This window comes from Lissotriton vulgaris, chromosome 12, assembly GCF_964263255.1.
Source record: "Lissotriton vulgaris chromosome 12, aLisVul1.2, whole genome shotgun sequence".
Lineage (NCBI taxonomy): Eukaryota > Metazoa > Chordata > Amphibia > Caudata > Salamandridae > Lissotriton > Lissotriton vulgaris.
The window spans coordinates 726,663,822-726,677,919 of record NC_141700.1 but is presented as its reverse complement, the minus strand read 5'-3'; the positions used below and the strand labels follow the sequence as shown (position 1 = coordinate 726,677,919).

At 46.4% G+C, this 14,098-nt stretch overlaps 1 protein-coding gene across 1 annotated transcript in view; it reads right to left on the bottom strand.

The window, feature by feature from the left end:
- The window catches only part of COPS6 (COP9 signalosome subunit 6), a 96,565-nt gene that overhangs the window by 29,134 nt on the left and 53,333 nt on the right, over positions 1–14,098 (bottom strand). The window contains exon 7 of the mRNA XM_086945987.1: positions 3,621–3,735. Within this exon, the coding sequence (XP_086802113.1) occupies positions 3,621–3,735 (115 nt within the window). The remainder of the gene's footprint in view (positions 1–3,620; positions 3,736–14,098) is intronic.

Here is a 14,098-nt window from a genome sequence, read left to right as displayed (position 1 = left end):
TCGTTGGTGCAAGCACTTTCTTTAGCCCCTCCATAAAATCTTTTACCACAGGCATTTTGAAGAAAGAGGTCTGGGTCGGGGATTTCCTATACGCTGTGATCACAGCTCAGTGGACCCTGATGGGTGGTACTTCATGCCTGGCCTAGCCTAGTGCAGTAAGTACGCAAGAATCACCTGCTCCTGACCTTGAGTCGGATCAAGAGCGTTGTCCTTACAACAGAGGTAAAACCTCTTCCACTTAAATGCATAAGACTTTCTGGTGGAGGGCCTCTACGCCTCCCTAGAATGTCCATACAGTCAGCTGAAAGGTCTAGGTGGCCATACTGGATGACCTCAGGAGCCATGCAGTCAGCCGAAGGGAAGGGAGATTGGGATGAAACACTCTCCTCCCGTTCTTGGTCAGTAAGTCTGGGCGACAGGGCAGCCTCGAGTGAGGAACCTCCGACAGTTGGAGGAGATCCGGGTACCACCACTGGCGTGGCCACTCTGGAGCTATCAGGATCATCCTGGTGTTGGCTCTGCACAACTTCTGTATGACTGCTGGGATCAGAGGGAGCGGAGGAAATGCGTACAGTAATGTCTGCGACCAGCTGATCAAAAGAGCATTACCCCATGATCCCTGCTGAGGGTATCTGGACGAGAAGACTGGGCATTTCGCGTTTGCCACGTCTGCGAACAGATTGATGTCTGGCACTCCCCATTGCCGGAACACTTCCTGGGCGACGTCTTCGTTGAGCACCGAGTCGTGCGCTTCTACGAAGTCTCTGCTTAAACCATCTGCCTGAACATATAGGGTCCCTGGAAGGTGAACTGCAACGATGCGGAGACTTCGCGCCAGAAGCCACCGCCAAATGGCTTGAGCTTCCAGAGACAGAACGTGTGACCTGGTGCCTCCTTGTTTGTTCAGATAGAACATTGTTGTTGGGTTGTCTGTCTGAACTTGAATGGGGCTGGACTGAAGAGACTGGTACAGGGACTTGAGCGCCAGATAGACTGCCCGTAGCTCCAAGAAGTTGATATGATAACTTATTTCTGTCTTGGACCAGAGACCTTGTACCTGAAGCTGGTGCATATGAGCTCCCCAGCCTTGCATTGAGGCATCTGTGACCACTGTCTGCGTTGGAGGAGACTGATGAAACGGAACCCCTTGCAGCAGGTGAGAGTGTTTCATCCACCATCCGATGGAGTCTCTGGCAACTTGGTGGAGAGAGACACTATCTTCCCAGTGGCCTGAACTCGGAGACCATTGATCCTCGAGTGCCTGCTGCAGAGGCCGCATGTGAAGGCGTGCATTGGGCACAATGTAGATGCACGAGGCCATTGATCCCAGTAGTGACGACACTTACCTGGCTGTAGGACTTTGGGTGTCGAGAAGGGTGCGGCACTTCAGAAGCATTGATGACAATCTCCTCAGAAGGACACACGCTTGACTCTGCGGATTCCAGGTAGGCGCCCATATAGTGTATTCGTTGGGTGGGGTTGAGGAACGACTTTTTGGAGTTGACTTGCAACCCCAAGGAATGCATCAGGTTGAGGCAGAATGAGAGATGGCTCTGAAGTAGGAGTAGTGGAGGTGTGGAGCTTTTCAGGAACTAGTCGTCTAGGTATGGGTAGACCAATATCTTCCGCCTGCGGAGGAAGGCAGCCACCACCGCCATGCACTTGGAGAATGTCTGTGGGGCGAATTTGAGGCAGAACAGAAGCACTTGATACTGGTAGTGGTGACGAGAGATCTGGAACCGGAGAAATTTGTGATGCTTCACTGAGACAGGTATATGAAAGTAGGCGTCCTGCAGGTCGATGGCACACATCCAGTCTCCCTGGTGAAGGTGCGGAAAGATCTGATGCAGGGCTAGCATACAAAATTTCTCCTTTCTGATAAACCTGTTCAGCAGGCGCAGGTCGAGGATAGGTCTGTACTCTTTGGCTACTCCTCACTTTTGGACTAGGAAGTAGCGGGACTATACCCCCCGATTTCTTTGGACGGGAGGGACCTCCTCTATGGCCTTCTTGGCGAGAAAGATGGATATTTCGTCCTGTAACAGTTGACTTTGAATTTGAGGAAGGCGCTTGAATTGCGGGGGCACTTGCGGAGGAGGAGACTTGAACCTCAGCAAGTAACCATGCTGCACAATATTCAGCACCCATTTATCTCTTGTAATGGTTTCCTACTCTTCCAGGTGAAAAACTATACTCCCTCCTACCAGAGTTGCACACAGGCAGGGAGGAAGCAACGACTCATGGCTTGGAAGGCTGTTTAGAGGTGGACTGCTGTTTGTTATTGCCTCTTCCTCTTCCAGGGTGCTTCTGGTGAAACTGGGACCTCTGTTGGTTCTGGGAGGACCATTGAGGGGTTTGAACACTCTGCTGGAAGGAACGTTTGTTGCCCTGTTGCTGTGCCACGACGCCGACTTACTTGCATGCGGCGGAGAATCTCAGATTCGAGATGGTGCTTTATCCCTCGACGCTGAAGAGTGTCTTGGTCTCTATGACGGCGACTTCGAATCTCCTGTTACCTTCTTCCTTCTGGACTCAGGAAAGGTGGTATGTCGCCGTTTTCGGTGTAATTTGAAGCCTCCATGGTCACCTCCATGATGACTCTTGTCCTTCTCCAGTTGGGCATGAAGTTTTATATGTTCCCTGTTGCGCAGAGTCAGTTTTGAAAACTTTGGCAGTGGTAACACTGGTCGGGAGTGTGTGTGGATGGAAGAAAAATGATACACACGGAGTGTGGATCTGCCAGTGCGATTTTCTTACCACAGGAAGGGCATTTCCTGAAAAAAGCTGGCATTCTGACTGGAAAAAGTTATGGCAAAGCCACAAAACCAGTAGAATACGTTAATTATCAGAAAATGTTGAGTTTTCTAAGAAAAATGCCAATTAATCACTTTCAGTTAAAAAACTAAAGAGCTCAAGCTCAAGGATCCTCACAGAAGGAGCCGGAAAAAGTTATTGTATGATGATTGCAGATCTACACAGGTGCTTATGCACCTCGAAAAATAACTGACCTAACTGCCACCTGTGGTGCATCATGGGAGCAAGGGGTCTCCTGCAGGTCTTAAAGGCACGGTACCGTACTCTAATGCCTTAAAGGTAAGGTGTCAGTTTTTCTTTGTTTCCTTATACTCTACTGCAACCTACTGGAAAATGCCTGCAATTCCAGGTTCTCTATGGCAATAAAGCATTGTTGTATGACAAGTGTTTACTGCTCTTCCTTCCTTAGGGGTTGGGAGAGTATAGGTGCTACAATGCAAACCTATGTAATTTCAGCATTTTGACCATTGTGGAAATGTTTTAGGCTGCATATATAGGTTTTCACATATGTATGTATATATATATATATATATATATGTATTTTATATGTTCTGGGATCCCGCGCATGGGCAGGGATTATTCATAGATTATGGCTACTGATGAATACCACCCTGGATGAGAACGAGGTAGTCTCTGGTAGTTGAGCAAGAAATCTTGCATGTGACTGGATGAATAGAATAATGCTTCCATAGGCAGCCAGCTGTTCGAAAGGTAGGTGGCTTTGCTTGCGATTGGTTATGCACCCATGTCTATATCATGGAGGGGAAAAGGTCAATAGGGTAAAGGGGAGGAGCATAAGCCCTTACCTGTGGAATTCTCACCACTCCCCATGGCAGTCATTCGCGCCACATGATCCACACCAATGCGCTCTGCTTCCTCCGTCGCCAGTGTGTATGTCAGTTCAGCGAATAGCATTGTCGCCTGAAGAAGCAAAGTTGATCATTCACCAGTAGCAACACAAATCCAAAACATCAAAATGTGAGCAAAACTGAATGAAGTATCCCCTCTTCACACAATGCCATAAACTTGTAAGGGTCAACATTCACACCTTAATTCATGCTGCAATGAAAAGCCTGTATAGCAAGATGGAAAAACAACCATTGTTATATGCCAGAATGTGGGAATAACAACCTCATAACATCTTTCATGGACTCAGTTCCTCCAGATCTCCTACACCCCGCTATCACCAATGTCTTTTGTAAACACTCTCACTCTCACCTTTGAGGTTGTGTGTGCCCAGCATTTTCCTTCACAACCATGCAGTACCCAATGTTCCTCTTTCCTTCAGCTGAGGTACCATTCACCTTTTCTACTGTGTCTTTCAGGCACTCTATGCTCAGCTTCCAACTCTGCTCTGCGGTTTTGAACCCACGTTTATAGCACTAAGCGCCCAACAATCGCCTCTATTGCTGCAGGCAGGTCCTGTACATCTAATGTATTCTCCAGAGATTGTATGCCAAACCACCTCTACTGTCACTGGCAGTAGAGCCTAGTCTTCCTCTTCTGCTACAACTACAGGATCCCAAGTGATTGCCTGCACGCCCCCCCCCCCCCCAGTTTTCACAAGGAGTTCTTGTTTGTGAGCCTCTCATCCGATGATATGAGGTCATGCATGTCCAAATTCCTTATTTTGCTGTTGTTCAGTAGTCTACTGTGCCCACCCTCCCAATAGCCTCCCAGTGCCCTCTAACCAAATACTACATTAAACGGTGTGTCTATCGTCCTGCTTAACTATTGTGTAACTGTACGCTCCAGAAACCTGCACATCTTTCTCAAGAACAGTTCCAGAAATCCTAACACCATAAATGGATTGGCGGTAGCTAGATCTTGAAACACCAGGGGATCAGGGCTGCAGACAGTAACACTTTTATCTGCACAAATATTCCACAGAGATCGAGAAAATGAAGAACAAGTTACTTACCATCAGTAATGTTTGGTCTGGTGGGTACTTTACCTAGCTGCAGATTCCTCCCCGTGTGAATATACCCCTAGGCAGCAGATTCAAAATCAGTATTCCGGTCTGCCAGTAGGTGGTGTCAAGCAACTCTGCACCAGAAATAACGAGGAAGGATGCATATCAGTGTCACCCAGGCACACTGATGTGATTTGCTTTCTAAAGCTTCACGCCTTGATATGCAGATCCCATTGGCAAAGTGGGTTGACCAATAGGAAGATCATTAGGTTGGGGCCTTGTTAGATGGGGAAATGAAACAATAAATGGAAGAAAAAAAGAAAAAAAAAGTCTATTCCACAGAATGGGGAGCTGTAAGCTGATGAAGAATCTACAGTTAGGCAATAGCATATACCGAAAAGAGGGATACAGAATTACTGTAGTAGCTTGTTCTTCTGATTAATACTTCCAACCACAGATTTATCACCCTCTGAATAGCTACCAAAGCAGTACCTCCCATAGTGGAGGATCATGAGAATGTCTCAGACCAAAGTACAGCAGACCGAATGACAGAATGCCAATCCGGACGGACCGGACTGTCAATGCAATTGTGCTTCGTAAGCGTGTGCGCAGATACCCACATAGCAGCCTGATCGTAATATATGGCAGGCACTTTGCATGCTAGCGCGGTAGTAGCAGCCTTGGCTGGGGTGGATAAGCCCTCCATTATTCAGGTGGCTGCTTCTTTGCTAGCAGATTTTTATGCAAGGCTATCCACCTAGAGATGGTTCTTTTCTACACTACTTTGCTCTTCTTTGCTCCCATGAAGCCCACAGAGTCTAATGCCCACCTGATGATCCTTGGTACGATCAATGTAGAAACTGAGGGCTCTCTTGGAGTCCAAGCAATGGAGTCTTTCTCCTGTTTCAAGGGGTGCGGCAGGGCAAAGAGGGTTGGAAGAGTGACTGCCTGCCTGATGTGGAAAGGTGTTGCTACTTTCAGCAGAAATGCAGCTCCAGTTCTCAACACCATCTTGCCTTGAAAGAATGTCGTACAAGTCATGCAGTTCACTCATGCAACAAGCTGATGGCATTTTGACCAGAAAGACTAGTTTTAGGGTCATGAGACAGTGTACAGCTGTGGAATGGCTCAAATGGGATAAACATTACAACAGTGAAAAACAAATAGAAGTCCCACTGTGGCATCCAGAAATGTGTTGCAAACCTTTATGAAATCTCATCACAACAGATAAAGAAAGAAAGCTGATCCGGCAACCTCAAAAAAGCAGAAAGAGCTGACATATAGCCTTTAACAGTGACTAGGTCAAGGACAACACAAACAGTAATACTTCAGACAGCTTAACTCTTAGCGGGTCAATCTTACAGTGCTGCACCAAGCAACAAACTTGTGCCAGCACATGGCGTGCAATGATTCACAATTGGACACCTAGCTACTAGAATAAACTTTGGGAGGAAGATCAAAGACAAGTTGTCGCAGCTTAATCTCCATGCCTGGAGGTTCGGAGGCCCAGATGCAGGGCCCTACTCAGTTACTGCGACAGTAGCTCATCCCGAAGCAGCAGCTTGATTGGATGCCCAGAAGTCCTGGATACAAACTATCCTGGACCAACCTGGAGCCACCAGGATGAGTTTGGCTTACTTACTGATCTTCTTCCGAACTTGAGCTACGAGAGATCGAGGGGGAAAAGCACACAAGAGTCAAGAGATTTACTCTAGGTAAAATGCATCTAGGAGAGAAAACCATATCAGGAATTCTAGTGTGCAGAAATGCCGATATTGGGCATTCTCAGCTGTGGCAAAAAGGTTGAGCTAAGGTTCTCCCCATTGCTGGAAACTCGGGGGTGTAATAGCCATTAGTTATCCACTGGGTGTCGGTGACAGAGAACATCCGTCCTGGTGTTTTGAGATGCCAGTAGGGAGGTTCATGACAAGAGAAATGCCCTGGCGAGTCAGGCACTTCGAGACGCGAAGCCTCCTGAGACAGGACCCAAGACCCCTACCCGCCCAGACTGCTGCAGTAACACATGCAGTAGTGTGGTCTGTGAGAATTGGCACTTGCCTTCTCTTGATGGACAATAGAAATGCCTTCAACGCCAAGCAGACCGTCTGCAGCTCCAGCAAGCTGATTTGGAGGCAGTTTTCTACCACAGTCCTCTGATCTCCAGCTCTTCCCGATGGCCTCCCCATTCCAGTGGTGATACATCCATGACCACTGTAGAGCCTGCATGTGCCATCAGGCATAGTCCTCTAGCAAGATGGAGGTCAAGTGTTCCTGCAGCCTCAATGCCATCCTCAATAAGATCCAGAGCAGACGCTGACACATCAGGATCAAAGCATGAATGTTCGACATTCTACGCTTCAAAACTGTACCATACCCAGAATAGCTCAGATGAAAGAGCAACTGCAAAGGAGTCAGGTGTGACCTCAGTATTTTGATAGTGAACCTCAACTAGGTTGGAGGTTTGCCATCATTGGAGTTGGTCTACGACTGCCTGGGGCGAACCCGCCTTCAGCAGTCAGGCTATGTATGGGAAAACTGGTACACCTGACCTCTGAAGGTGTATTGCGCCTACCGCTATTAATTTTGTGTACATCCAAAGGGCACTGGTAAGGCCAAAGGGGAGAACTTCAAACTAGAAATTCTCCTCACTCATTGTGAAACACAGGTAACGTGGGCCTGCAGGACCAGAAAATAGAAATGCACACCCTGCAGGTCCAACGCTACAATCCAAGCTTTGGGATCCAGGGTAGACATGAGCTGGGCCACATGAGTATCTTTAATTTGTCCTCCTGCAGGAAGGTGTTGAGGGCAGAAATCTAAAATAGGACAAAGGCCCGTCCTTCAGCACAGGGTAGTAGAGGGATTAGAATAGTATACCCACTTCAGAGGCCAGAACCCTCTCTAATCTAAGGCTCCTTCGGTCAAAAGGGCCTACATGTCCTGTTGCAAAACAGACACGTGTTCCAAGTTGGGGGCAGCAGGTGCGGAAGAGTAGAAAGAAATGGGAGGACACAGCTCCGCTTGACACCTTGGAGGATCCATGCAAAGTGAGTCTTGCTACCCTTCGAGTAAATATCTGATCCTGTCTTCTGCAGGGTGGGAGTGTTTAAAAAACAGACACACTAAAGTGAATGTGGGTTGTGGCTGCCAGAGGGGCAAAGGACTGAGCTGCACGTTGCCCGTGATGCACTGAAGGTTCTCTCTGGTTCAGTGGCTCATGACCAGAAATGGCAGAGCAGATGGTGGCGCCGGCAGGGAGATCGGACACTGGTGGTACTAGAAACCACTAGCATAAACGGTTCGATTCAAAAACTTTATTCGATTCAGAAAAGAATCATAAAAGTAAAACATTTTACAAAACATGATTTAGAAAGATTTTAAAAGAAAGCAATCTTAAAATTACACATTGAACTGGTAAGAAAACATTAATTAATATGTTCACAGGTAGTAAAACATGGCAAAACGTACAGAAAATAAGGCCCATACCGTTTACTTTAAATCAACAGGTGTTATTTCATAGAATATTCATACTAGAATGGCCATCAGAAGGAGCAAAAAGATAAGAATCACAATACAACATTCTACATGAACAAAAGGTCTAAGGCCAAATTAACCATACCGTTTCCTAATCAGGAGAGACACTCGTATGAAATTTAGCATAGCACAACACACTCCAGAAGATGACAATGATAACAAGTAGTCATAACCTTCTTTGTAGTTACATGGTTGCTTCCCCTTCAAAATAGGCTTAATAAACCTAGTTCTCGGATCCTTATATAAGGAACAAAAGAGGACAACATGCATAGTACTTTGACTAACTTTGTTATTACAAGGACAAGGGGGCAGCCTCTCACACCAACCCCCTTGTTTAGGATAGGCAAAAAGAAAATGCAGGATGTTTAGCCTAAACCTTGTGAGATAAAATCGCCATTGCACTTGAGTTGTAAAGGTTAAATAAAACTGGTGCTGTAAGTTAACCATAGATCCAGATGGCCTAACCAGGGAATGAGCATGTGAAGATTTCCAATAACTTGATTTGATGACGGTTTTAAAGTCTCCCTGGATTTTTTCAGGGTTATCATAAATGTCACCCAAACCTATTTTATGAAGCATTTCATTAACATATGATAACCAAGGGATCTGCTTCCCATTTTCCAGGTTTAAACAGTCCTGGAGAATGTCTCTAGAGAGCTGAAGATCCTCAGATAGCCATATTTTGCCCCATAATAGTAAGGGTGAAAGAGGAAGGGTATCACTCACATAGCTCAAACCTATTTCATCATGAGCAAATTTGTTTGATGAGCCTGGTGGAATTGCTAGTACACGCTTTATGAATTTGTTCTCCATGACTTGTATCGAGGCAGGGCTTTCAATCCCCCAAACCCCTGCCCCATAGGTGGCCACCGACAAACATTTTGATCTATACAGGGTTTTTAAATGTGTGACAGGTTTTTGACCTAGCTTGCCACAGAAGCGAAACAGACCTTCTATAGAGCGGCTAGCGCTCTGAACTCGAACCTTCATTAACGGGGCCCAACTCAATTTATTATTAAAGAGGTTTCCAAGATAGTTAAAATTTTCTACCTTTTCGATGGTGAAATTATTTACCACGAACTTTCTGGATTTAGTTCCCTTTGGACCACAGACCATTGCAAAAGATTTTGTGAAGTTTACCTTCAGGTCTAGGTCCAACATGAAGGTATTAAAGGCATCAAGACAGATCTGCATGCTATTTCCTGTGAGGGTCATAAGTACCGCATCATCGGCATAAGAAAGCATTGGTATGCTCCTGCCGTTAACCTTTGGGAAGTCATGACAATGGTCCAACAGATACTTTTCCAGGCCATTTGTATACACAAGGAACAAAAAAGGGGCTAATATGCATCCTTGGCGTACGCCCTCAGTTGAGGGGATAAACACAAAGGTGAAACTGCTTAAGAAATTGTCTGGTAGGGGCAGGAAGCCCAAGGAACATGTTGTGGGACAACTCTTAAAGCATTCAAGGCTAAATCAGCTTTTTTGCTGAAAGGTAGGAGTCGTCAAATAGCATGAACATTGGAGATGCCTGGAAATCCCCAAGGAAGCATGTGGACCTCATCCAAGCGTGGCATCGGGGCACCGCATTGCCGATCCCCTAAAGCAGTGGTTCATAACATGTAGATGGAGACCCTTGGGGGTCCTCAACTGCTTAGAAATTTAAATAAAAACAGCTGAATAAAGTGCATATAAAGAAGCAAAATGTTACATTTAAATGTTTAAAAAGTTCTGTAAATGAATTCGAAATTGGAGTCTAAACATTGTATTCACAGATTGATTTGTCGAAACAGAGCAAGTGCATCAAACAAATTCGTACGGGAAATGAGTGGCCTCAACTGAATTTAGAGAAGCTCTAGGTTTCTCATTAAAATGTAGATTTTTTAAATATCTATAAATTAAATATTTTCATCATTTGTATAATGGTTTGATGAATGTTCATTTCTGTATTTTTGTGTATTGCTTGGAAGTTCAAATAATGGAAAATGCTTAGGCCATGGTCCCTAGTTTTCAGTAAGGACTCTTTGGGGACTACCATATTCCAATAAAGATTCTGTAGGGGGTCAACGGTTTCCAGTAATGATTAAGCAAGGGTTCACAGAAGTTTTACAGTTAAGCGCCACTTACCTAAAGCCTGACTGCAGCAGCCTAGGAGGCAGCAGGCACTATCTGAATGCAAAGCAAGACTAGAGGGCATGCCAAACTTTTCTATGACTTGGAAGTTATGGGGTAGGTTCTTGGGTAGACTCTGCTGGTGGACACCTGGACCTCAACGCTCTTCGGTGTAGTGGGTTGTGTTAAAAAGTCGAGATCGCCGGTGCCAGTCTGTGGCCACAAGTTACCGGTCTGGTAACTGGGGAACAAGAACGTGGCTTTGCTCAAGTGGTTGGGAGGGTATTCGTTAAGGCCTCACTGAAAGGCAGGAGAGGTTCAGTAGGTGCCCGGCAAGGTTGTAGAACCTCCATCAGGACCTCAGAACCACCGATGTCGGGAGGTACCAGTCAAGGACAACTGAAAACCTGCATCATGACCACAGCAAAAGAGACACTTTCCTGTGTGACAGAACCAAGGGGTGACACAAGCCCAGTGTCTGGGAGTGTATAGACGTCTAGCATCCTATAATTCAGCATACCAATGGTTCTCATCGTATTGTTTAGCAAATTCAACGCCCCTCATCGGAGTAGTTATTTTCAGAATCTGATCCAAAGAGATGATTTAGAGTATGAGCTCCGTCGCATGATAAAGGAAAGGTATCGGAATCCGAATGATTGGCTATAGGCTGTGCTTCAGTGGGATTGGAGTGAAGACTTGGTCCAGATGAAGCGGTCTCAGTGTAGCAGACTACTATAGACAACTGTTCCTCTTCCATCAGTGTTGACACCAGTATTGATGTGAAAGGAACCACACAAGGAGTGGCACTGAAGCCAGACTAGAACCTCAAGCAGGTTCAAGAGGCACAAAAGACGCAGAGGGCGAACCAATTGGCGGGACCCCGACTGGAATATCATTGTGGCATGAAGGCATTCCACAAGGAGCCAGAAGTGTGCCAAATACGAGTAGAATTGCATCCATAATGGCCTCTGTAGGAAAGCAGCCCTTTTTGACATGGTAACCTCCGCTTTTTTCCCCTGGTAACTGATGTGATTTCAATTGGAAGATCACTGGTTTCCTGCTAACCAGGTTCCGAGTGCCAGAGCTCTCTCTCTCAAGGACGTACAATTGTTCCCCCAACTGGCAAAACCTTTAGCATCCTCTGTAAGTTCCTGGTAAATGGTACCCCAAGCACTTAGGGCCTGAGGTACAAAAGAGAGTCCCTAAGGGCAGCAGCACAAATTGTGCCACTCTAAGCGACCCCTCACCAAGCACATGCAAGGCTGCCATGGCAGGCTACAGGTCTTGGTGCAGACAAAAGTTAAAAAACAACATGCACACAGCTGTGTGCCATGTCCCCAACACTGCATATAGCCTTAAGGCATGATGAGGAGTATTACATGTGAGGGCATACCTGCATGAGCAGATATGCCCCTGTGCTGGTCAGTCCTATTACAGCCAGTACAAGTGACAAGGGAAGCCATTTTAAAACAAGTGCTGGACACAGTTACATGATTGCTTCACTGAAAATAGTGATGTTTGGTATCGAGCATCTCGTATTGATAAACCCACACTGATTCCAGGGATGGATAACCAGTACATGCAACCAGTGGGCACCTTAGAGGTGCGCCCTCAAACCCTACTCATCTCTGGTGTGCTCCCGAGTGGTTTCTGTCAACCTGCCCCCCCCGAGACACTGTTTTACTTCCTAGGGGGACAGCCTCTGCTCTCAGGAGACACAGAAAAAAGCCTGTCCGGGAAGAGAGTGTAACACCCACTCCCACAGGATGACCTGCAGATTAGCCTTCCTAGGCACAAGCTTCAAAGAGCTGCCACTTTTGAAATGCAATTCTTTATTCCCTTACAGGAGAGGGCATAACCCACTTTGTACAGGACCCCCTTGGCACCTGGACAGGTGCAGAAATTAACTAGCCACCTCCAGGCTATTACTACCCAGAGGTTGGCTACAGTGAGAAGGACCTGCTTTTTCAGAAGCAGCCATCTTTGTGATGGCATACTTAGGAATTTTGGGCTAGGGTTATGCCCACTTCCCTCAGGAAAAGGTCAAATAGGGGGGCATAGTGACCCCAAGGGTCAGGAGCCCAACGCCCCTAAATTCAGTATTTAGGGAAGCCCCTGGCATCAGAAAAGCATATCCTGATGACCTACAAAGAAGAACACGAAGAGCCGTAAAAGCAGAAGACTGAATAGAGCCCCTGACTAGGCCCCAGCCCAGCTAACCTGTCTGCCGTTCTCCATCTAAACTGAGTCAAAGAGGTCTTGTCATGCAGCTGTGTGTCTCCGGAACCTGGGAGGATTGCCTGCCTTCAATAAAGACCAAGACCTCCTAAAGAACAGCTGAACTGTTCCCTGCATCCTGCAGAAACTCCAAGAGAAGACTCTGAGGACTCTGGAACTGCCAAAACCAGACACCTGAAGCCACCACTGAACCAGTCACTCCCAGCCCGAGTCGAAGTGAGCATACAGTGTCATTAAGGTCGCTCAGCCCTCTAGAGCTGGAGTCCTTTGCTGTTTCACCTCTTGTGGACCCACAGACGTCGCCGGCAGCCTCTGCAGGCAGGTCCCCTCTACCATGATGGCTTCCAGTAAGAAAACTGGACGCCTAAAGCCACCTTCTGCATCTGTTGCCCCTGGGGTGTGGATAAGAGGACCAAAGGGGTCTCTAAGTCCCATAGCATCGCAATGCTGTAGCCCTCCTGTTGGTTCAGTCCGACTGGCCTTGCAGCCAGAACCTGATGCCTCTTTCTGCAGTGACCATCACAATAGAACAACATTGGTCTCCTGACGTTGTTTTGTCCCCTGCCACTCTTGTGCCACTGGTGATGTACTGTTGGTGCTACCCTGCCCACCTACTGAACATTGGTCTTGTAAGTTGGCGTCCTATACCAGTTTGCAATATTTGCTCTTCCTTTCACAGGATAACTTTGCAGAACTCCAAAAATTGGAATAGGTATTCACTTATTGAACTGAAAAGAATATATATTTACCAAAGTAAACAAGGAACACAGTCTTGTTGGTGAGAAACTGCAAGGGACAGCTGTGAAGCAGTTAAAAGTTATACGCCGACCTCTCAACTGGGCTCATTCAGGAATTGTGCAGCCAAAGTGCGTCGTTCAAGGTATCAAACAACTTGTTCGATTAAGCCCTACTTAATTCTCAGAAATTAATGTAATAAGTTGCAGTGTGCAACTTTAGCAAAGTTGCCACTTTGTTGGCTCTTGTCCTCTGCTCCCATACTGGCTGCACATGGGATCCTGTAGCAGAGAAAGCTTTCTGCCCTCCTGGGGAGAAGTGCTAACGATTCTCAGGTAATGCTACAATAGGGACCTGCTCTGGAAGGAGGTGTCAACTTCATTCTGCAGGAAGTCACATGTGCGTTGGCCCATAAAGCTAGCTCCAAAGGAGAAGCCGCCTTTGAAGGGCAAATGGGTAACACTTGGGAGAGGGGCTGCTTCATTGTTCAGGCAGACAAGCTTACATTTGGGACAGGAGAGGTGAAACCAGTTGTCAAGCTTCCAGTGGTGTGTAGTACCATTTGTAGCTATTCCAACTAGCCCAAACGTTTTGGTTAAAAAGTTTCTAAGAGCCAAATTCATTGAATTTACCAATGCTTGTTCGCGGTTCAGCGAATTAACCCAATTTATTATACCTTATAAAGTCTATATCCCCAGAATTTTACATAGAATCTTTTTCATTGTGGTGTCTAAAAACACAGTCAATTTGTAT